Source organism: Pimephales promelas, chromosome 18 (assembly GCF_988280905.1).
Source record: "Pimephales promelas chromosome 18, fPimPro1.hap1.1, whole genome shotgun sequence".
NCBI lineage: Eukaryota > Metazoa > Chordata > Actinopteri > Cypriniformes > Leuciscidae > Pimephales > Pimephales promelas.
In genome coordinates, this window is record NC_142786.1 from 16,979,632 (window position 1) to 17,003,529 (window position 23,898).

Here is a 23,898-nt window from a genome sequence, read left to right on the forward strand (position 1 = left end):
TTAGAAAAAAAAAAAAAAAAAAAAAAGAAATGTATGTATGAGTGTGTATGTGTGAGAGTGCGTTTTATTTCTACTTATTTTAAATCAGATTTTTAGAAACATGCATTATTCTTAAAAAAAAGTAGTGTATGGATGTGTATGCGTGTGTGTTTATATATATGTGTGTGTGTGTATGTGTATATATGTGTATACATGTGTGCGTGTGCATGCGTGGGTGTTTCTATGTATGTGTGTATGTATGTATATATATATATATGTGTTTACTTTATACTCATTTTATCCGATTTTTAGAAACCTGATATTACTTTATGTATGTGTATGTGTGTGTGTATGGCCATGTGTATGTATACATATATAATATGAATATGATATCTTTGAATATCTATTTGACACATTTAACTTAATTTCATAATATTTTTATGTAATATTCTTCTTGATTTATCAATTCCATATACTGATGTCTGTCTTGTTTTGAAATAACTAATGTGATTATTTAATGAGCTCATATTCCCTGAAAGTCACATGTTGGAACATTCAAGGACTGAGGTCCTCCGTTTTTGGTATCAAGAGCCAACATTCAGACTTTAAAAAAGAAATTATGGATTCGGATATAATAATCCTACAGGAAACATGGAATGTTAGAGATTTGTCCACTGGCTGCCCAATTGGATTTAGAGAAATAGTTTTACCATCCACAAAATTAAAAGGGGTGACTCAGGGCAGAGAATCAGGGGGAATGCTGATTTGGTATAGAGCACACCTCATAACCTCAATCACAGATATACAAATCGGAAAAAATAACATTTGGTTAAAAATCCAAAAAGACATTGTCTCCACAGACCGTCATATATTCTTGTGTGCTATGTACATTCCCCCAGCCGAGTCCCCCTATTATAATGAAGAAACCTTCTCCATCCTGCAGGAGAAGATCAGCCATTACCAAACTAAAGGGAGTGTGTTAATATGTGGCGATCTAAATGCCAGAACTGGAAATGAACCAGACTTTGTTAAGGGAAACAAATATGTCACAAACACCAGCCTCCATCTGCCCTCATACCACCTAAGACACAATTATGACAAATTAACAAACAAAAGTGGGAAAATCTTACTAGAGCTGTGTCGATCACTGGGCCTGTATATAGTGAACGGTCGTATACGGGGAGACTCTTTTGGGTCCTACACCTTTAACTCTTTCTTGGGCAACAGTACTGTAGACTACTTCATTACAGACATTGACCCAGTGCATCTCAGGGCATTCACAGTCAGTCCTCAAACACCTCTGTCAGACCACAGTAAAATTACACTATATATAAGACAAACTCGTCCCAATGAATCACACCGACAGCCCTCCCACTTACTGAAGCTGCAACCACCCTACAAGTGGACAAAGAACAGCACAGAAAATTATCAAAATGCACTAGAAAGTAAAATGATCAACTTATTATTAGACAAATTCATAACAAACACATATTCACAAAATAAATTAGGCATAAATCTGGCACTTAGTGACATTTCCAAAATATTCCACCAATCAGCATCCAAATGCAATTTGAAAAATAAATCATCAAAAAGGAAAACAAAAAACAACAAAGAAATGTGGTTTGACAGCGAGTGCAAAAATATCCGATCAACTGTACGCAATCTTTCAAATCAAAAACACAGAGATCCTGACAATGAAGAACTCCGCCATCAGTATCACGAAACCCTTAGACTGTACAAACAAACTCTTAGAGTCAAAAAGGAACAGCACACAGAACAATTATTTCAAGTAATAGAAGAGTCAATACACACCAGTAACTTCTGGAACAACTGGAATTCGCTCTATAGACCACAACAGGAAGAATTGGCCATTCAAAATGGGGACATTTGGAGGACACACTTTGAAAATCTGTACAAAACAACTGAAACAAATCCTGCTCGAAATGAATTAAAAACCAAATTAGAAATCCTGAAAGAAAAAATTAAAGACAATCAGAACCCCCTAGATTTCCCAATCACAATAAAAGAGCTTACAGAGAGACTACATGCTTTAAAACCAAACAAGGCATGTGGCATAGATGGGATATTAAATGAAATGATCAAATACACCAACGAAAAACTCAGAACTGCAATTGTCAAATTATTCAACATTATTTTGAGAGTAGGATATTTCACCGACACCTGGAACCAAGGCCTAATAACTCCAATATTTAAACAAGGAGACAAACATGAGCCAAACAACTACAGAGGCATATGCGTCAATAGCAACCTGGGGAAAATATTCTGTTCGATTATTAATATAAGACTGCAAACATTTCTCAAAACCCACAAAATTCTGGACAAAAGTCAAATTGGATTTCTGCCCAAACACAGAACATCTGACCACATTTACACACTTCACACGATCATTGATAAACATGTATACCAAAATAAATCCAAAATCTTCGCTTGCTTTATTGACTTTGAGAAGGCTTTCGATTCGATCTGGCACGAAGGACTCTTCCTAAAACTACTGGAAAATGGGATTGGAGGGAAAACATTTGATTTGATCAACACCATGTATAAAAACAACACATGTGCTGTAAAAATAGGGAATAAACGAACAGAATTTTTCTCCCAACAAAGAGGAGTCAGACAAGGTTGCCCATTGAGCCCCACTCTATTTAACATATATATAAACGAACTAGCCAAAGCATTAAATAATTCCACTGCCCCCGGCCCAACCCTGACCCAATCAGAAGTTAAATGTCTCCTCTTTGCAGATGATTTAGTCCTTCTGTCTAAAACACAAGAGGGACTACAGCAGCTCCTCAACGTCGTAGAGACATTCAGCCAAACGTGGGCTCTCAAAATTAACTTGGCAAAAACTAAAGTAATGATCTTTCAAAATAGATCCAGGTGTAGGGAAAATAAATACATATTCAGAGCAGGAAACCAAGTCCTCCAACACACCCATGACTACACATATCTGGGTCTGAAACTGAGTTCAACAGGGAACTTTAATCTGGCTGTGAATGAGCTGAAGGCAAAGGCAATGAGAGTCTTCTACATGATTAAAAATACAATTAGACATGAAATTCCAATTCGAACCTGGCTAAAAATCCTAAAAGCAATAATTGAACCCATTGCTCTGTATGGCAGCGAGATATGGGGACCTCTAAAAACCCAAGATTTCTCAAAATGGGAAAAAGAAGAAATTGAAACTCTGCATACCCAAATTTGCAAAAACATCCTAAAAGTGAACAGAGCGACACCAAACAACTCATGCAGAGCTGAATTAGGACAATACCCCCTGTTGATCAGCATCCAGAAAAGAGCTATAAAGTTCTACCAGCATCTAAAGCACAGTGACCCGAGCTCATACCAGGCCGAAGCCCTGCGGTGTCAGGAACAGAACCGGCCCCGGAGCGCACTCTCACAGCTGATGCTCAAACTACAGCCCGACCCGCACAGCACTGTCTGCTGGCCCAACCAAATTATACAATTACAAAAACTAAATTACATTAACTATTGGAAAGATGCTACTAAATCACAAAAGAAGATGGAACTCTATTTAAACCTCAAAAGAGATTATAAACCAGCAGAATACCTGAGCTGTGTGAAAGAGCATAAAGTGAGAAAGACCCTGACCAGATACAGGCTGAGTGACCACAGTCTGGCCGTAGAGAGAGGACGGCACCGGCAGAGATGGCAGCCGCGAGAGCTGAGACTGTGTTCACTGTGCTCTCAGAGAGAGGTGGAGACAGAAGAACACTTCCTCATTTACTGTGATCATTATCACAGCATTAGATCAGAGTATTTCTCTAGATTCCAACAACTAGATCCAAATTTTATGGCATTGCCAAATTCAGAAAAATTAATTCATATTTTGGGAGAAAACTCCAGCTCAATCACAACAGCAGCAGACTATGTAACAGCCTGCCACAAACTACGAGAGTCAGCCAGTGGACAAAACTAAAGTCTGAAAGTTGGTTAAAAAAAAAAAAAAAAAAACTTTTTTTTTTTGTTTGTTTATTTGTTTATTTATTTATTTATTTTGTTTGTTTGTTTTCTGATATATATGCATGTATTTCATGCATTTGTTTACTGATTCATTTACTGATTATTTGTTCATTGCCTATGTAATGGCCAATGCTTTGGCAATACTGTATAAGTCATGCCAATAAAGCTCATTTGAATTTGAATTTGAATTTGAGAGAGAGAGAGAGTCACATACACTCCGCTCAGCACGTGGATTGTGTGTGTGTGTGTGTGTGTGTGTGTGAGAGAGAGAGAGAGAGAGAGAGAGAGGAGCGAAAGAGTGAGTGTGTTTGTGTGTGTGTGTGAGAGAGAGAGAGTCACATACGCTCCGCTCAGCACGTGGATGGAGTGAGTGTGTGTGTGTGTGTGTGAGAGAGAGAGAGAGAGAGAGAGAGAGAGAGTCACATACGCTCTGCTCAGCACGTGGATGGAGTGTGTGTGTGAGAGAGAGAGAGAGAGAGAGAGAGAGGAGCAAAAGAGTGAGTGTGTGTGTGTGTGTGTGTGTGTGAGTTTGTGAGAGAGAGAGAGAGAGAGAGAGAGAGTCACATATACTCCGCTCAGCACGTGGATTGTGTGTGTGTGTGTGTGTGTGTGTGTGTGTGTGTGAGAGAGAGAGAGAGAGAGAGAGAGAGAGAGGAGCGAAAGAGTGAGTGTGTTTGTGTGTGTGTGTGAGAGAGAGTCACATACGCTCCGCTCAGCACGTGGATGGAGTGAATGTGTGTGTGTGTGAGAGAGAGAGAGATAGAGAGAGAGAGACCAACACACACATTCACACTATCACACAGAACCATCGAGAGCACAAAAACATACACTTACCTCGGCCTGAAAATAACTCCAACTGGCAACTTTACTTTGGCTGTGAATGAACTCAAAGAGAAAGCTCAAAGGGCTTTCTATGCCATAAAAAGATCAATCAAATTGACATCCCAATCCAAATTTGGCTCAAACTTTTCAAATCCATAATTGAACCAATTGTTTTAATATGTAACTCCTCACACCCGGGGCCAACTCGCCCCGCTCCGAGCAGGCCTCGAACCCGGGTCTCCGGCGTGAGAGTCGGGCGCTCTAGCAAGGAGGCTAAAGACTGCAGCCTCTAGCATCTGTCGCTAGAGCGCCTATTGAGATCGGGGAGTGAGGTTTACTCGCACAACTACTAGCTGGCCTCCGTTACATATATGGCAGTGAAGTGTGGGGTCCTTCTATCAAATTTGATCTCTTAAACTGGGAAAAACATCCAATTGAAACTCTACATTTAGATTTTTGTAAACGAATACTCAAAGTCCAAAGAAAGACACCAAACAACGGATGCAGGGCAGAATTAGGCCAATACCCTCTCCTTCTAAACATCCAAAAAAGAGCCATCAAATTGTGGAAACACCTAAAAACAAGCGACCCCAACACATACCATTACCAAGCCCTAAAACACCAAGAGCTGAGCGTAGCGAGGAGTCCCCTGTGCCAGCTGGTGCTGAGACTGACTGGGCTCTCTCCTGCAGAGATCAGCTCGCCTCAGCACACACACACACTCACACACATTCGGCCCGCACAAATTATCAACACAGAACAAGACAAGTACATCACCCATTGGACAAACACCATTAAAAACCAACACAAACTGGAATGTTATTCGGCACTAAATCGAGAGTACACCGTTGCAAACTACCTGAGCACAGTGAGTGATGTGAGACTCAGGAAAACCCTGACGATGTACAGACTCAGCGAGCACAGCCTGGCCATCGAGACGGGCCGGCGCAGACAGACCTGGCTCTCCCGTGAGGACAGACTCTGCCCGCACTGCACCCTGGAAGTGACGGAGACCGAGCTGCACTTCCTCACAGAATGCCCAAAATATGAACACATTAGAGACCACTATTACCCCAAAATTAATAATATATTTCCCCAATTTAACACCTGTAATCCGACCCAAAAACGTTGTTTGTTTCATTCTTGGCGAAGAAGCCAAATGCTCAAATATAGCTGCAAAATTTGTAGCATCCTGCCACATCCTGAGGGACGACCAGAAACCAGAAAACATACACTAAACACACACTCATTCACAGCCTAAGATCTACACACATGTATATAATGTTCAATATTTTTCTTTTTTATGTATATATTAGGGCTGTGCAAAAATTAATTGCGATTAATCGCATCCAAAATAAAAGTCTGTGTTTACGTAATATATTTATGTGTGTTGTATATAATTATTTTGAATATAAAAATACCTATGCATGCATGTATATATTTAAGAATTATTTGCGCTTAAATTTTGTATATATATATATATATATATATAGAAATAATCTATATTATATAAATATAAATATTTTATATATGAATAACACATTTTCTTAAATATATACATGCATGTGTGTGTTTTTATATATACAAAATAATTACAGCACACACAAATATATTATGTAAACACAGACTTTTATTTTGGATGCGATTAATCGCAATTAATTTTTGCACAGCCCTAGTATATATATATATATATATATATATATATATATATATATATGATTTCTAAATCCATTTTATTTTTTTTATTAATCTGTTCACTTTATTATTATTGTTTTATGATATCAGTTTTAATATTTTGTGTACTAAATGTTCCAAATCATTTTCTATGTTGTTTTGACGCTTTGGCAATACAAAATGTATTTTTTGTCATGCCAATAAAGCTTTCTGAATTGAATTGAATTGAGAGAGAGAGAGAGAGAGAGAGAGAGAGAGAGAGAGAGAGAGAGAGAGTCACATACGCTCCGCTCAGCACGTGGATGGAGTGAGTGTTGATGCCGAACCCGAACAGCTCCACATCCGGAACCGCCTCCGTCACCTCGAACGTTCTCTCCTCCTCTTCCTCCTTCTGTTCCTCAGGCATCCCATACAACACCAGCAGCGGCTCAGACAGATCCTGAGGAACACACACACACACACACACACATATCAGCAACAGTCACAACCAAGCTGTGAACAAAGATGTTATGAATCCTGGTGAGATTGTGTAATCATGTATGAGTAAGATGAAGCACTGAGGTGACTGTGTGTGTGTGTGTGTGTGTGTGTGAGTGAGTGAGTGAGTGAGTGAGTGAGTGAGTGTACTCGTGTGTGTGTGTGTGTGTGCGTGCGTGACTCACGGCCCGCATGACGCGCAGCGAGCGCAGCTCTGAATCGACTCCACCCCAAACCCGCCAATCATGATACTCTCCCTCCTCCAGCAGATACTGGTTGCCACGGAAACCCTCCTTCTCGTACCCCACCCAGCTGATGGAGTCAGACGAGGAAGAGTTAAAGGAGTACTTCACTTTAAAGTTAAAATTACCCCATGACTTACTCCCCCTCAATCCATCTTAGGTGTATATGACTTTCTTATTTCAAACGAATACAATCTAATTAAGAGATTGTAATACAATAAATATAATTAAATACAATAAAAACTAATAAATACAATACAATTTAGAGTTATATTAATAAACGCCCTGATGCATCCAAGCTTTATAATGGCAGTGAATTGCAACTGTGATATTACACATTTTATTAACATGTTTAATTTAATGTTTTAAATGGAGAAAGTCTAAATCTAAAGTCTAAATCTCAGAAAACAGTAGGAGTTCCCAGTATGACACTTCTGACTGTCCTGTGACCACACGGGAAAGCCATGCCTTTCCTGTTTCTCGTCTCATCGTGTGAAAATGCCTGTTTGAAGTTTGAACACCTATGTTCATTTCTGAGGCCATTTGCCTTGGAGCTCTAGGGTCACATGCATTTTCCATTTGCTTTGTTTCAGTGTCTCCACCTTTAGGTAATCCCACCCTCTTTGAAATGTATAAACTAGAATCTTATGTTCTTTTAAGTCAGACTATCCTTGAGATGACTAGTACGCACAAAATGGGGATATAAATATGCGTACGCATTTTTCCACGCGCACATCGGTATTTATAAAAAATAAACTTGCCGTAAATAAGTGCGCACCGTAAAGATGCTCTTGACCGTGCGTACGCACTCTTTTAGAATATTATGGGTTTTGGCGACACCGATGGTGAGCTGGAGTCAAATGTCTTTTTGCTTACTATTAGACAGAGAATCTAAAGAAAATTATACATCTACAGAAAGATAATACAAATATAATTTCACAAACCTATATCATCACTTGAAGCAAACATCCATCCCTTCCTAAATGACCGTGCCAGCACGCGCGTTGGGCCGTTTGGTGAAACTAACTGACGCACATATAGCCTATAATCTAACGGCAGATGGAGTAAAACCATAAATCTTCATTATGAGTCCAAATCATAAATACAGTCCATATTCACAATAACAGTTTAAATAAATAAGAGAATGGTTTAAACTATGTTTTACTTTTGATATAAACATTTAGATTAAATATGCCATTCTCATTAATGGAGTTAAACTCTTAAACATGCAATCATTACTGAGAAGTTACAATATATACAGTATATATATATATATATATATATATATATATATATATATATATATATTCAATAAATAGAAATATACCTATTTGTTGTGGATGCATTGCTTTTGAACACTTTTCTTCTGGCATGCAGTGTTTTATGATAATAGCAGATTGTCTGAGAAAATAGTTCCATAATCCACAACCATGTCTATCTGTTTCCATTAAAAATATAAATTCATTAAAAATACTATTTGGCCAGTTGAAAAGATTGAGAAAATCTTCCTCTGAAATGTATTTGACACTATTTGATTTATTCATTCAAAAACAAGGCAAGAATATACACTGTAAAAACTAAAGGTGCCTCAAATATCCTGTCGGATACTCAAGGAACCTAAAAACACAATTTAAGTGCCTCAAAGCTCTTTCTCATAGAGTTGGGGTTACTGGAGGAGCATTGACAATCTTAGCGGTTCTTGCTGGAACTTATGGGATCCTTGAAGCACTTTGTATTAATTTCAGAGGTTCTGGAGGTACCTTTTCACTACCATGAGACCTCGAAGTGCTTTGGGGGAAATTAGAGGAACTTGAATGCTATAAAAGGGTTATTGTAAGATCTTTTAACATTTAAATGGTTCCTGGATGATCTCTTATGTTAAAGTCAGCATCTGGAGGAACCTAGGCTAATGGTTCTGTGAGTCCAGAATACAATTATTATAATACTATTATATAATACTATTATTAAAATAATTAAATAATACTATTATTATCCTATTATTGTTATACTTAAGTATTGTTATACCTATATATATATATATATATATATATATACTGTAAATATATTTTGAAAATTATATTTCTGATGCAGCTAGTATACTTACATTTAATTAGTAATTGGCCTATTTTATTGATTCATTTAAAACTTAAACAACGACAAAAAATAGTAAGTATGTCTAATAATAATTATAATGATAATATGATCATATGAATATGAGAAGAAGAAGAAGAAGAAGAAGAAGAAGAAGAAGAAGAAGAAGAAGAAGGAAGAGAACAGTTCCCATTCAGGGAACTTCGAGCTGCGTGTAAACGCCGTGGGAACGCCTCTGCGTGACGAGTCATGAAGCACGTATGAAATCTGTCCAATGGCGAGACGGAACGTCATAGGCGGGGTGACGTATCGACCAGGAAACTATAAAGCATCCCCGAAACACAAGCGCAACAGCTTCTGAGTCTTCACAAGCGCTCTATGTATGAATTTTGTCTGTCTGTCTAATATTGTATATTTATATATATTGATATGGCGAGCAAACAACAGCAGAAAGTGTGTTCATCCCTGCCCTCGCTTCATCACGGGTGGGGATACACACGATCTGTGTGTTGTTTGCTTGGGAGTGCAGCATGCTCAGTCGGCTCTCGAGGGGGCCGGCTGTGCACTGCGAGTGTCTGCCCATGAAGACACTTCGCTCCCGCCGGGCACTCTTCGAGGAGAGTGGTTCGGTGCGCGCTCCCCGCGGCTCGGGTCCCGCTGCTGCCGAGGCACAGCGAAGGCTTGCGTCGTGGGGATCGCAGATGGATCTATCAGCGGGGATTGAGACGGGCCCCGCCCTTTCTCTGCCCTTACCTGGTAGATCCAGTGCCTCAGTTCTCGCTGCGGGAGTCCGCGTTGCGGTTTTTCCTGCCCGGGCTGAGGCGCCATCACTTCAATTATCCAGTTCTGAGGAGCTGGATGTTGAAAGTGTGGATGCAGAGTCTATGGACTCAGTGGAGAGCGAGGGAAGCTCGTTTGCCATCCCAGTCTCCCGCGAATGTAGTAAAAAAAAAAAAAAAAAATGGAGGTTTTTGACTCGGGCTGTGGAAAAATTAACCATTGAATGGCCAGTTGAGAAACAAGAGTCGAGAGAGTAAAATGGATGAGAGATTTTTAATATCACACTCACTACCTCCATGCCGGTGTTTGCCCTTCTTCCCCGATCTACACACCGAGGTGTGTAGATCGTGGAACAAACCAGTGTCAGCTAGAATTTTGACACACCAGACCTCTATGTATGCTAATATTGCTGGGTCTAGGAGATATGAGTGAGGGGGAGGTCGTCGGCACTGACGTGATTAATGAGATACTGCGTCAGGCGGCAGATATTTCTCTCCGTGCCACCAAGGAGACGGCCAGATCAGTCGGCCGCTCTATGGCAGCCCTGGTGGCCACGGAGAGGCATCTGTGGCTAAATCTGGCTAATATGAAGGAGAAAGATAAAGCGTTTCTCCTGGATGCGCCGCTGTCGACCGGGAAAAAAACAGGCAGCGGCGCTCCAGAAATGTCTCCCCCTCCGTACTCATCCTTCGGGGGCTGCTGGGCGAGAGCAGCCCCGCCCGTCGAGAGAGCGTCGCGTCTCGGGCTCCTCCCCAGCAAAACTGGGCTGAGACGCGGCGTTCTCAGGCGAGGTCTTCCCGGGATAGAACCGATCTGAGGACGGTTATTGTCGCCAGGAAGGCTTCGTCGAAGAAGTCCTGACGCCACTGGTGTCAGGCTACTGAGGGTGGTCTCCACCGTGAGACAGAGGTGTTCGCCGCTGAATCCGGCGCCCGCTCTCTCTCGGTGCCCTCAGGGGTTCGTTCTGCCAACCCTGCCTGTAATGGGGGGTGCAGACGGTCCCAGCGAGCGATTTCCCGAGGGACGCTCGTTTGCTCCGAGGAGCGATACAGAACGGTCGTTAAACCCTGCCTGTGCGCGGTCACAGGGCGCTGTTTCTGTTTTTAAAAACTACTCCAGAGGCCAGTCTCGAGAGACTGGTACCCTTAGTAGAATTTCTGGTAGAATGGGGAAGTCTTCCAAATATATCTCGTTGGGTCCTGCAGACTATCGAACGCGGGTACGCGATCCAGTTCAGGTCGCGTCCACCTCGTTTCCGGGGGGTTTTGCCCACAGTGGTGACCCCCGAGCAGGCTCTGGTTATGGAACAAGAAGTGAAAGCTCTGCTACTGAAGGGGGCGATAGAACGAGTTCTTCCTCCCGACAGAGAGCTGGGGTATTACAGCCGGTACTTCATTGTTCCAAAGAAGGATGGGCGGCTGCGTCCGATTTTAGACCTGCGCCTCTTAAATCGGTCAGTAGGGAAGCTCAAGTTCTAAATGCTGACTCTCAAGCAGATCGTGTCACAGATCAGGTCCGAGGACTGGTTTGTCACGATAGACCTAAAAAAAGACGCGTACTTCCATATCTCCATCCTTCCGCAACATCGGAAGTTCCTGAGGTTCGCTTTTTGGGGCGAAGCGTACCAATATCGGGTCCTTCCATTCGGCCTAGCGTTATCTCCTCGAACCTTCACGAAATGCATGGACGCGGCCTTGGCCCGCTGCGTCTCCAGGGCATTCGCATTTTAAATTACATCGACGATTGGTTGATTCTGGCTCAATCGGAGCATCAGGCGATTCGGCATCGAGATGCCGTCCTCGCCCATATCAGAAGGTTGGGGTTGAGACTCAACGCTAAGAAGAGTGTGCTTTCGCCAGTTCAGCGGACCACTTTTCTAGGCGTGGTATGGGATTCGACGACGATGCAGGCACGTCTGTCGCCGGCTTGTATAGCCTCGATTATCTCGACTGTCAAGCAAGTGAAGCTAGGCCAGTCACTCACTGTAAAGGAATTCCAGAGAATTCTGGGTCTGATGGCAGCAGCATCCAACGTGTTACCGTGCGGCCTGCTGTACATGAGACCACTACAGTGGTGGCTCAAGACCAAGGGGTTCTCCCCGAGGGGAAAGCCGCTCCGCAAGATCAAGGTCACGCGACGTGGTCTCCGTGCCCTGGCTATGTGGAAAGAACCTTGGTTCCTGTCCCTGGGACCTGCGCTGGGAGCCCCGTGTCACCGGGTAACGGTGACGACGGATGCCTCTCTCACGGGCTGGGGAGCGATCATGAGTGGTCGCTCGGCCCGCGGGTTGTGGCAAGACCATCATCTCCGATGGCATATAATTTGTCTAGAGATGATGGCGGTGTTTCAGGCTCTGAAACACTTTCTCCCAGACCTCAGAGATCATCATGTGCTTGTCCGGTCAGACAACATGTCTGTGGTCTCTTACATAAACCACCAGGGGGGTCTGCAGGGACCCGTTCTGCTGAACCTGCCTGTGAGGGTGGGCGCAGACGGTCCTAGCGAGTGGTTTCCCGAGGGAAGCTCGTTTGCTCCGAGGAGCGATACAGAACAGTCGTTAAACCCTGCCTGTGCGCGGTCACAGGGCACTGTTTCTGTCTCTATAATTACTCCAGAGGCCAGTCTCGAGAGACTGGTACCCTTAGTGGAATTTCTGGCAGAATGGGAAAGTCTTCCAAATATATCTCGATGGGTCCTGCAGACTATCGAACGCGGGTACGCGATCCAGTTCAGGTCACGTCCGCCTCGTTTTCGGGGGATTTTGCCTACAGTGGTATCCCCCGAGCAGGCTCTGGTCATGGAACAAGAGGTGAAAGCTCTGTTACTGAAGGGGGCGATAGAACGAGTTCTTCCCCCCGACAGAGAGTTGGGGTATTACAGCCGTTACTTCATTGTTCCAAAGAAGCTAACGATATACGCCTCCCTCACGGGCTGGGGGCGATCATGAGTGGTCGCTCAGCCCGGGGTCTGTGGACTTTCTCCCAGACCTGAGGGGTCACCATGTTCTTGTCCGGTCAGACAGCACATCGGGGGTCTTTTTATAGACCATCAAGGGGGTCTGCGCTCATGTCCATTATTCAGGCTAGCGCCAGATCCTTCTGTGGGCCCAGGGGAAGCTTCTTCTTTGGCGATTTTATATCCCAGGATATTTAAATCGGGGAGCAGACATCCTGTCGAGGCAGGGGCCGAGGCCCGGGGAGTGGAGACTCCACCCCGAGGTGGTGGAGCTCCTATGGAGTCATTTCGGTCATACCGAGGTAGGCCTATTTGAATCCAGGGACTGAGACACTGCATGCTGTGGTTTCTCTGTATCCACCAGCCCCTCTGGGGTTGGATGCGATGGTACAGGAGTGGCCGAGGTCACCCCTGTACGCATTTCCCCCGATTGCTCTGCTCCCAGGAGTTCTGGAGAGGGTTCACCGAGTCGGGGTCTTTCTACTGTTAGTAGCCCCGCGTTGGCCGGCCCGAGTATGGATGCGGGTCGATACTTCACCCCCGCCCAGATCTATGGAGGTTGTGGCTTGGCCTCTGAGGGGGCCCAGCTCATAGAATCGGGTCTCTCGACTGAGGTCGTGGAGACCATCCTCCAATCCAGAGCTCCGTCCACGAGGAGATTATATGCCTTGAGGTGGCAATGTTTCACCTCTTGGTGGGGAGAACACCAGTTGGACCCAGTTAACTGCCCGGTGTGGCGGTGCTGGAATTCCTTTGGAGCATTTCTCCACAGGGTTATCCCACTCCACACTAAAGGTGTATGTGGTGGCCTATCTGCTTACCACGTCCCTTTGAGTGGAGCTTTTCACGGGAGATACCCATTGGTAATTCTTTTTCTTCGTGGTATTGTGAGGTCAGACCAAGAGAAACTAATCTGCTCTGCCCTCTGAGGGCTCTAGATGCTTATGTCCACAGAGCTGCCCTGTGGAGAAAGCCTGAACAGTTATCTGTTTGTTTTGGACCTCCGAAGAAAGGTTGTCCCGCATCTGAGCAGAGGTTGAGTAAGTGAGTGGTCGAGGCCATCTCATTTGCATATGAGTCCGCCGGTCAGCCTTCTCCTTTGGCTGTCTGGGCTCACTCAACCAGGGGTATGGTAGCTCCGCTCCAGGGGCGCAGGTGCTTTCGTCTAAATATGTGCCTGATTTCATACAACGGACACCTGCTCGCATGGCGGCGTTGGTATTAGCGTTCCCACGGCGTTTACACGCAGCTCGAAGTTCCCTGAATGGGAACGTCTCTGGTTACGTATGTAACCCTAGTTCCCTGAAGGGAACGAGACGCTGCGTGTCTATGCCATACTCCCAGCATGCCCGTGAGCGCTTGCTTCATTCCTATCAGAAGCTGTTGCGCTTGTGTTTCGGGGATGCTTTATAGTTTCCTGGTCGATACGTCACCCCGCCTATGACGTTCCGTCTCGCCATTGGACAGATTTCATACGTGCTTCATGACTCGTCACGCAGAGGCGTTCCCACGGCGTTTACACGCAGCGTCTCGTTCCCTTCAGGGAACTAGGGTTACATACGTAACCAGAGACGTTTTATCCTGTAACGAAACTGCTGCTATTCATCTGCTGTTATCGCTTCAGTGAACCTCGCGCTGCTCGCGCGTCGCGCGCAACACAGATCAGCTGATCGTCGTCGGATTTGAAAGTAACGGCTCCTCTCATCAAAGCTTCGGCTGTTTGTTCGGCTCTCCGTTACAAGGTTTGTAAACTCGCCAAAGAAATATAAATACTGAGTCTATTCACTATATATTCAAACACATATAAACTAAAACACGCGTTCTTACAGAGTTTACCACTCGTTTATTGCACATAGGCTACCTATGTGGTATGAAGGTTTGAGCCGCGACGCTAACTAATCTAACGTTAAAGAATTAATGAAAATCATTGACTTATTGTCTTAGATTGTTTTAGTCATTCACTTAAATGTATTCTGTACAACTGTGTCTTCAAATTGCTGATATAACATTAATAGCTAATTCCTGCTGTCGACTGTCGTCATTTGCGTTATGAATAACAAGTGGATAGGCTTTAGTTTTGTCTGTTTTTGTTTATTTAGCTGCTAGCCTACTACAGGTGCCCTGATTCTTTCAAAAACCATTTTAAAGCCCTTTACTGGCCAATAATTATTATGTTGTGAATGGATATAATCAACTTTGTTCTTTTGTTTCCTCAGAAGAACCACTGCATTTCTAAAATCATCTGAACATTTCAGAGGCTACATTGAATTACAGGAGGAAGTTACCGGCACCACACTACAAGTAACGTTACTTTATTACTATGAACTTTTCTGTGTAAATTAGTTTTGTTTGACTGTGTACTTGTGTTTTTTTAATCAGTTATTCTATGAAAATATTCCTTCAGGCTCTTAAATCTCATTCATGTCACTCAGAAAAATTACATCACTGATTTGGCTCCAATAATTCTATTTTTTCTTATACAGTTCCTTAAAGGGGAAATGAAGCAGTGAATCAAGTTTACATGATTTACAAGATGGATTTCCAATATAATCAACAATTATATAAGAAACATTACAAATGTAAACATTTAGAAGAAAAAAAGAAAAAACTTTGCATCTTTCGCCGCCAGGGCGCCGCCATTGTGCTGTTGACGTCACGGAGTTGGTTGGCTCAAGTTTAACAGGCTCTGGGTATTGAAAATCGCGACATCAAACTGTGTTTACACCAGTGTTTTGACCGCGAACGACTAATGTTAGGTACAGTCATTAGACAAAAAGACGACGTCTAATGTTATATGTTGACAAACTGCACATATCTGCCGTCATATTCCCGTCTCGTCAACACCATGTAACGTTAAGTTACGTTGCTATGTAGAACAGCCGGTGGTGGTTTGGGGCGAAGAGCGGGTTTGCAACGCTAACTTACCAGGTGTCAGTGTGGCTGTTGTAGCGTTACTTCGATGCCCTCCGTGTCAGAGTCCATCTGTTGTCAAGACAAGAGGTTCATCTTGAGCATGTGTTTCATGGTCAATTCTGCATCACCGGCGCGCACGTTTACCATGCTGTGCCGGGAGGTAGACGTGTGGAAGCGGCGATGCTTTCCCTGAAGGATGTCAGAGCGGAGACACTTTTTCCTAGTATGTAGGCTGTAGCTACTAGCACTACCACTGCGAAAATATGGACGTTTCATTTCCCCTTTAACAAATAACGTTACATGCTAACTTACATGTTGACGAGACGGGAATATCTGACGGCAAACATCGCGAACAATGTTTCTATGTGCAGTTTGTCAACATATAACATTAGACGTCGTCTTTTTGTCTAATGACTGTACCTAACATTAGTCGTTCGCGGTCAAAACACTGGTGTAAACACAGTTTGATGTCGCGATTTTCAGTGCCCAGAGCCTGTTAAACTTGAGCCAACCAACCCCGTGACGTCAACTGCACAATGGCGGCACCCTGGCGGCGAAAGATGCAAAGTTTTTTCCTTTTTTCTTCTAAATGTTTACATTTGTAATGTTACTTATATAATTGTTGATTATATTGGAAATCCATCTTGTAAATCATGTAAACTTGATTCACTGCTTCATTTCCCCTTTAATCATTTGCATTTGAATATAAAAAAAATCGAACTGTAGTCTTTTTAGACAAAAAATACAAAGGCTATTATATGGCTTCAGAAGACTTGCAACACAACTCATAACACATGAGTTGTGGACCAATTTTTCAATTTAATTTTTCATATTTTTATGATCTTTTCTGTGACATTTTTGGAGATTAACACAATATTTAACCATTTTTACATAAATTGTTGCATTGAATTGAACTAAACAAGTGTACATAAGAATGGTTTCATGAATGATTTACACAGTTTTGTTCTGCTTGTCTCCTGCAGTGTAACTGAATGATGACTGGGGTTGCATTACGCCTGAGATCTGCTTTTGGGTTCCACAGACAGAAAGTCAAACAGGTTCGGAATGTCACAAGGAAATTATTTTCAGTTCACAACTATCACTTTAATAACACTGCTGACAGTAATTTTGGTTCTTTGCAGGCACCTCGGTAAGCTGAAATACAAGTCTGAACAAGAAAAATAATCCTCCTGTAGACCTGAAAATCATTGAAGTGCCTGGACCATCCACCAGTAAAGAGGAAAAACAAACGGAAAATTGTACTGTTCTAACTCGTTAACCTCACATGTCCGTTGTTAAGATTTTATTAATGATTGCATTTTATGTTTCAGCAAGTAAAGGTGCGGTCAAATTTGTGAAATTACACAGGCAAAAAAAGTCCATTGACACAACTTAACTTAATTGTTTTTTTTATTTTATTAATGTGATGTGTTTCCATGCATTTTGTTGAGATGTCTTTTCTTGTATACCCTATTGTATATACTGTACATTGTTGATTATTCATGTTGCTTACAGTATGTATTATACTATTTGTTTGTGTATTCTATTCATTGATATTAATCTATTACTAGCTTCTTTTCCCGAGTGCATGGAAGTGTATGTATTAAAATGGATCTAAAATGTAATAAACAATTCTTACCTTGAATTTGGTTCAGTTTGTTTATAATAATAGAAGTTAATGCTAACCATAGTAACAACATGAAATAATAATAATAAATAAATAAATAAATAAAAATTGGTTCCTGGAAGCACCCAAAGCGGTTCCATGCAGTGCCTAATATAAGAGTTCCTCAGGAAACCTGGGTGGTTCCTCAGAGAACTGTCCCTTTTTTAAAGGGTTCCTAGAGGATCTACAGACGGTTCCGCCGGCGTGGCAAAGTGAAGAACCCCAAAAGGTTCCTCCAGGCACCTTTTCTTTTTACAGTGTAGGCTATACTAAAAAAAAAAAAAAAAAATGTATTGTGACACGGCACATCTGTATTTAATATTTTCCTAACGTCCTGTACGTTAACATGGTCTCACGTGGATGAATAATCACATGCAAATGATATGCAGATGAGGATATACATATTTAAACTAGGCGTTGTAAGCTCCATATATGGTTATTTCGGGGAGGAGCTGCATGTGCGCGCATTCTTCCGCTGACTGGGATTTATAAAGGGAATTCTGTGCAGGTTCTGGCGTACACACGGTTTTATAAATCTGAATATTTTTTTGGCGTACGCCATTTTTGGCTTTCGGGGGCACGTTCACTTTTAGTAAGGATCCTACGCACAGTTTTATAAATGAGACCCCTGGGGCCTCATGTACAAAGACTTGCGTTGAATTCATACTAAAACATAGCGTACGATCAAAGCTGTAAATGTGCGTACGCACAAAAAAAAACAGATATGAATGTCTGCGTACGAAGGATCCCACGCATATTCTCTTTGTACATCCCAATTAACGTAAAATTGAGCGCACATGCACGAGCACAACGCCCCACCCAGTCTCCTCCCTCAATTAAATTAATTTAAATATGGTAATAGTCCAATTTGGCAAAAGAAACCCGCAAGGAAATGAAATTCCACTGAAAATGTTATCTATGTGAATATATGTGAAAGTGTAATTTATTCCTGTGATCAAAGCTGAATTTTCAGCATCATTACTCGTCTTCAGTGTCACGTGATCCTTCGGAAATCACTCTAATATGATGATTTGATGATCAAGAAACATTTATGATTATTATCAGTGTTGAAAACAGCTGTGCTTCTGCTTCATATTTTCATGGAAACCGTGATATAGTATTTTCAGGATTCTTTAATGAATAAAAACTTAAATCAAACACATATAGAAATCTTATAATCGTTTTTAACATTATAAATGCATGTACGGGCACTTTTAAACAAATTCAATATGTCCTGGCTGAATAAAAATATTACTTTTTTTTTTTTTACCTTTACTGACCGAAATAATGAAGTTTATTTTTTTATTTCCTATAGTAAAGCCAACGCTGCCATTGCTAGACGGGTTTGCACATGCTTTATGTTCTTACTTTATTGCATAATAGAATATTTTAATAAGACTCGTGTGACATAATTTGTAATTGATACATTATTTGACATATCATTAAGCAATATCTGACAGCTGGTGGTGCGATAGAACAATTCGTAGAGTAATGTTTGCCACTTCACCTTATTGCCTCTAGGAGTCGCCAACGGACAAATCAAGGCAAATGTACGTACGCCAGACATGAAGTTTACTTGGAGGAACGCACATTCTTCCGTTAATTTCACTGTTAGTACATCTGGCCGTGAACGTGAAAGCTGGCGTACGCCGTGTTTTTGTACGTACGCAGTGTTGATACATGAGGCCCCTGGTCTGTTGCGTGGAAGAAAAAAAAACTTAACTACACAACCATCAGTGTGAAGTCACTTTTATTGATGGATAAATGCACCTTTATGGACTTCAAACTTCACATAATTGCAATTCACTGCCATTATAAAGCTTGGACGAGCCAGATTTTTTTTATAACTCCGATTGTATTCGTCTGAAATAAGAAAGTCATATAGACCTAAGATGGCTTGAGGGAGAGCAAATCACATAATTTTCATTTTAAAGTGAACTAACTCCTGTAACAATGATCCTTTAACCACATGCTCTAGAGTCCCCCCCCCCCCCCCCCTCTCTCTCTCTCTCACTCACACACACACACTCACCAGCCGCCGATGACTTTAATGGATCCTGGGCTGAACACGAACAGCTGCTGCTGCCGGTCGACTCGAGACAGGAAGTCTCTCATGCTGCTGTAAAGTTCTCTGCTTTTCCCAGTGAAATACGGCTTCTCATAGAGCACAATCTGGCACGAAACAACAGATATCAAACATCATCTGCCCTCCACGCCTTACACAACAGAAGGAAGGATGATTTAAAACACACCTTAGGCTCATGGAGGTTCTCGACTCTGGGTTCCCCCTGTGAAACACACGTCATGAGTTTAGCAGATCTGGTGTGTGTGTGATAAGCAGGGTTAGGCTTAAGGTTAGGGTTAGAGAGGAGTGTGAGCTTACGATCTTGAGCGGGTGAACGCTGGCCACGTAAGGGTGTGTGACGCCCCAGGCCGTGGGATTGGAGAACCCCCCCACCTCCAGCACCCGAGGGACACCCTGGAAGAAGGGCTCCGCAAACACCAGCCATCTGAGCACAACACACATGCGATGAGAGAGAGAGAGAGAGAGAGAGAGAGATTTATAACACTATTAAATCATTTAAAAACAATGAATGAACATACACTTTACTCAAGAAATTTAACAAAAATAATTCACCATCTCTAACAACGCACAACATTTCTTTATAATTCCATACATGTTTCCATACCCCCCCCAAAACAAACAAACAAACAAACAAACAAACAAAAAAAAAAAACCTTGAAACCAAAAATGAAACCAACCTTTCAAAATATTACTTTAAAAACCCACAAACATGAAATCAGGCAACACAAAGAGTCACTCACAGCCCAGCGTTGATGATGATGGAGTTGGCTTTGATCGGGAAGCCGAAGATTCTGGCGTCGTCTGACGTGTCTCTGAACGTCACCTTCTTGCCCTCCGCGTTTTCCTCTGGGAAAAGGCAGATTTCAGGAACGCTGTAATCCTGGAAGGGCAGAAAAGTTATGCTGAGCATCAAGAAGTGTTGTGATGAGTATTAAACAGATTTTATTTTACTTTGGACTGAAACAAATTATTTCTATGTATATTTTTCAAGTATCTGTATTTATTTTGGGAAACTTTTACTGTACCTCACTGCATTCCAAAGCATAATATTATGTTTTAATATCACAACATAAAAACATTCCTCTTTATTTTCGAACTGAAGGAATCGTCAGAGCTATGTCCGATTCATGAACGAGTTGATTCTCTCCAATGAACCTACTGAACTGATTCACTGAACGATTCATTTGTGAATGGGACAGATCCAATTGCAGCTGTTCATGAGTCGACAAGAGCTTCAGTGTGAGCGCCACTGATGTAAAGTAGCCTCTGCTGTAGCGGTTTCCGATTATATCAACGAATATGTTTTCATAGCATTCCTCAAAATTTTTTGTTACATTATCCATGACGTCTGTATTTTTATTCCATTTGTCATCACATATTTGCCCAAATTTAATTACCCCATTTTAAAAAAATACGCTCATATTATTTGTTTGCATACTTGACTTATCAGTAACTTTAACTGCTGATATTTTAGTATATTTAAGTTTAATGTTTTAATGGTGAATAATAAATGTTGATAATAAAATAAAGTTTGCTTATTTGCAATACATATTAAATTCATGCACTAATCTTTCTTAGTGCTAACTAGAACAAATATATGGTTCATCCTACATGCTTATATTTTTGCAGGAGTAATGTTGGGGTTTACTGCTTTTTTTCTATGCATGATTCTGTTTATGGGGTGCAATATAACATGTGTTTGTGGTTTTTCTTTTTTAAAAAGTCTTATTTTTCATAAACTTCACCTTGTAAGCCGCACTCTCCTCTGTCACCTGAACGATCTGTTGACTTCCTTAGTCTATGAAACCACTTCCTTTAGAAACAGGCAGTGGGCTCAGATTGGTTAGTTTGGGCCGGTGTGTGGTGATTGGCTAAACTGTCGCTCATGTTGTCAGGAAGGTTAACATTACCTTTACGGGCAAAACCTTTCTTTTACTGTCAATAGACAGTATAGACTTACCGTGTTTCCAACGGCATCCGCTGTAAAAAGCTGAATAAAGCGGCTAGATTACTTACAATTTTCCACAGCTTACATTGTCGGAAGTTTTTGTCAACTGCCATTTCTTGGAAATATATTTTTTCCAGTGTTTCATGAGCAGAACAATCCGAAAACACATTAAATAACAGTAAAGCCCATTGAAGAGATGCAAGTCTATCCCTCACAGCCTCGCTTTCATTCTCATTAAAAATCAAAGATGACGCTGCCATGAATAAGGCGTATGGGCGAAACGTGTCTGTGCTCCGGTCCAGATGTAAATAATGGTGTCGAACTGCGAGAAAGAGAAACGAACGAGAAAGCGGCGATGAAGAGACGCAAACAGAACCTCACCACACACGGTTCTTACTAAACGTTTCTGAATGATAATTTGATAAATTTTTTAACTTTATACACGTTTGTTTAACAAAATAGCATCTGACTGGCAACAATAGCAACTGACTGGCTGCTAATGTTATACTCACACAGCGTTGGCATTAGTTTACGTTCTTGATCAAACCGAAAATGAAGTCATTAAGCATATATACATGAAAAATAAGTTTAAAACATTAGTTCTTATACAAAATTCAGGTCCATAATGTTTGTACGCGTTTGTCGTAGACACAAAATAGCATAACTAGTAGCCTAGTGCAGTTCCCAAAGTGGGTGCCGTGACAACTGGCTAGGGGTGCCGCAGAATCTCAGCTTTATTTTCCTATGTAAACAGCCTAAAATAACTATCGTACCATATAATAACCTTTTACAGCATATTTAAAAATAATATCAAAACACCAACATATGAATGTCCAAACAAAAATTAATAAGCGAAAAAAATCCTAGTATTTCATACATTTTACAGTTTAAATGTTTATTTACCGCTAATTGGACTGTTGTCGGGAGGGAATCGTCCCGCTCGCTCCGTAGCCTACTTTGCAATGGGCTCAATTTTATATTTCACGCAGATAGACAGAACAGGACAAATGGATAAATTTATAGGTTTAAACAAAAGAAAAGCAGAAATGTCACAGCCCAGAAGACCAACTGTCTATTTTATAAAAAATAAAAATAATGACAGTCTCTCAGTTTTTACTTCACTTAGCATAAATACTTGTTTTTATGAAGTTCCTAAACGTAAGTTAGGGAGGAGCAAGCCCATCCAATCTTTCAATCAACAACCATTGTATATGCAGCCGCTTACCTCTCCCTAGTATCAGCCGTTCCAGTATGCATTACTGCTTCATGGAATAATGTGAAATACAGCTCTTTCCGTCAGACAACCAACTGACGAGCCTTCCCGAGACTCTGACAGCCTCACCCCGTGTAATATCGGATTTCACGGATCATCTCCACGAGCGTTCTGGCCGAGAAATCCAGCGCTCATACAAACCACGTTCTAAAAGACAACGCTCTCCTCCACCTTCAAGACCGCCAGTTTTAACTGTGCCTCGTCCGTCTTCTCAGATTTCATCTTTCCACGCAACAGCCGCTAAAACACCAATTACACCCATTTCGAAATGTTCAGTCAACAGCCTACGTCAAGTCCTTTCCAGCCTACGTCAAGTCCTTTCCGGAATCCATTTCTTCCGCAGATCTTCAAAAGCACAGCTTTACGATCTCTTCATCAGTTCCAGCACCGGGCGTCCTGATCCCAAACAATCTCAACGTGGCGATCCAAAGGCTACCGGCAGCTCCGTGGCTCGCACTTCTGGGTCCGCCGGTAATTCCACCCGGCCAGAAACAGCGGCTTCAATAAACAGTTACGCTTCTTCTCCAGCTCCAACAAACTTCATCCAGTCAGCCCCACTCCCCAGGCAAGAACCAAACTCTCAAACACTTTTCTCAGCACTTCCATCTTTTTCTCCAGCTTTCTCTAATCCTCTTCATAATAACCCTGGTGCCAGGCCACCCTCGCACACGGTTACGTTTCTATCATCCCCAAACCAACCTACCCAAAAAGCGGATTCTAGCGTGAGGCTGCCTTCGCTAGCTATCCCCCCTCCACCCCCTCCTCTTTCTTTCAATTCCAATTCACCCCATTCCTTTTCTCCCCTGCTATTTTCCAATCATTTCCTAATATTCTTCCCAGTTCATCATTTCCGAGCGTGAGGTTGCCTCCGCAAAGGATTTCTTCTCCTTTCTTTCCCATAAACACTCCCATTCCTCTAACTTCAGCCCATGCCAGCCATCTTGGACACCAGCCAGTAATGGGACCCTCCGATCAACATTCATCTGCTTT

At 42.0% G+C, this 23,898-nt stretch overlaps 1 protein-coding gene and 1 long non-coding RNA gene across 2 annotated transcripts in view; one reads left to right on the forward strand and one right to left on the reverse strand.

Moving 5' to 3' along the window:
* Window positions 1-23,898, reverse strand: part of crybg2 (crystallin beta-gamma domain containing 2) — a 118,467-nt gene that overhangs the window by 20,692 nt on the left and 73,877 nt on the right. Inside the window, exons 8-13 of the mRNA XM_089122834.1 lie at window positions 20,428-20,567; window positions 19,985-20,111; window positions 19,854-19,889; window positions 19,634-19,773; window positions 7,140-7,266; window positions 6,762-6,916 (exon numbers count right to left, since the gene is read on the reverse strand). Of these exons, the coding sequence (XP_088978960.1) occupies window positions 6,762-6,916; window positions 7,140-7,266; window positions 19,634-19,773; window positions 19,854-19,889; window positions 19,985-20,111; window positions 20,428-20,567 (725 nt within the window). The remainder of the gene's footprint in view (window positions 1-6,761; window positions 6,917-7,139; window positions 7,267-19,633; window positions 19,774-19,853; window positions 19,890-19,984; window positions 20,112-20,427; window positions 20,568-23,898) is intronic.
* On the forward strand, window positions 15,061-17,574 carry LOC120464759 (uncharacterized). The gene is made up of 3 exons (XR_005618732.2): window positions 15,061-15,323; window positions 16,919-16,993; window positions 17,078-17,574. It is a non-coding gene; the product is annotated as an uncharacterized LOC120464759 (long non-coding RNA).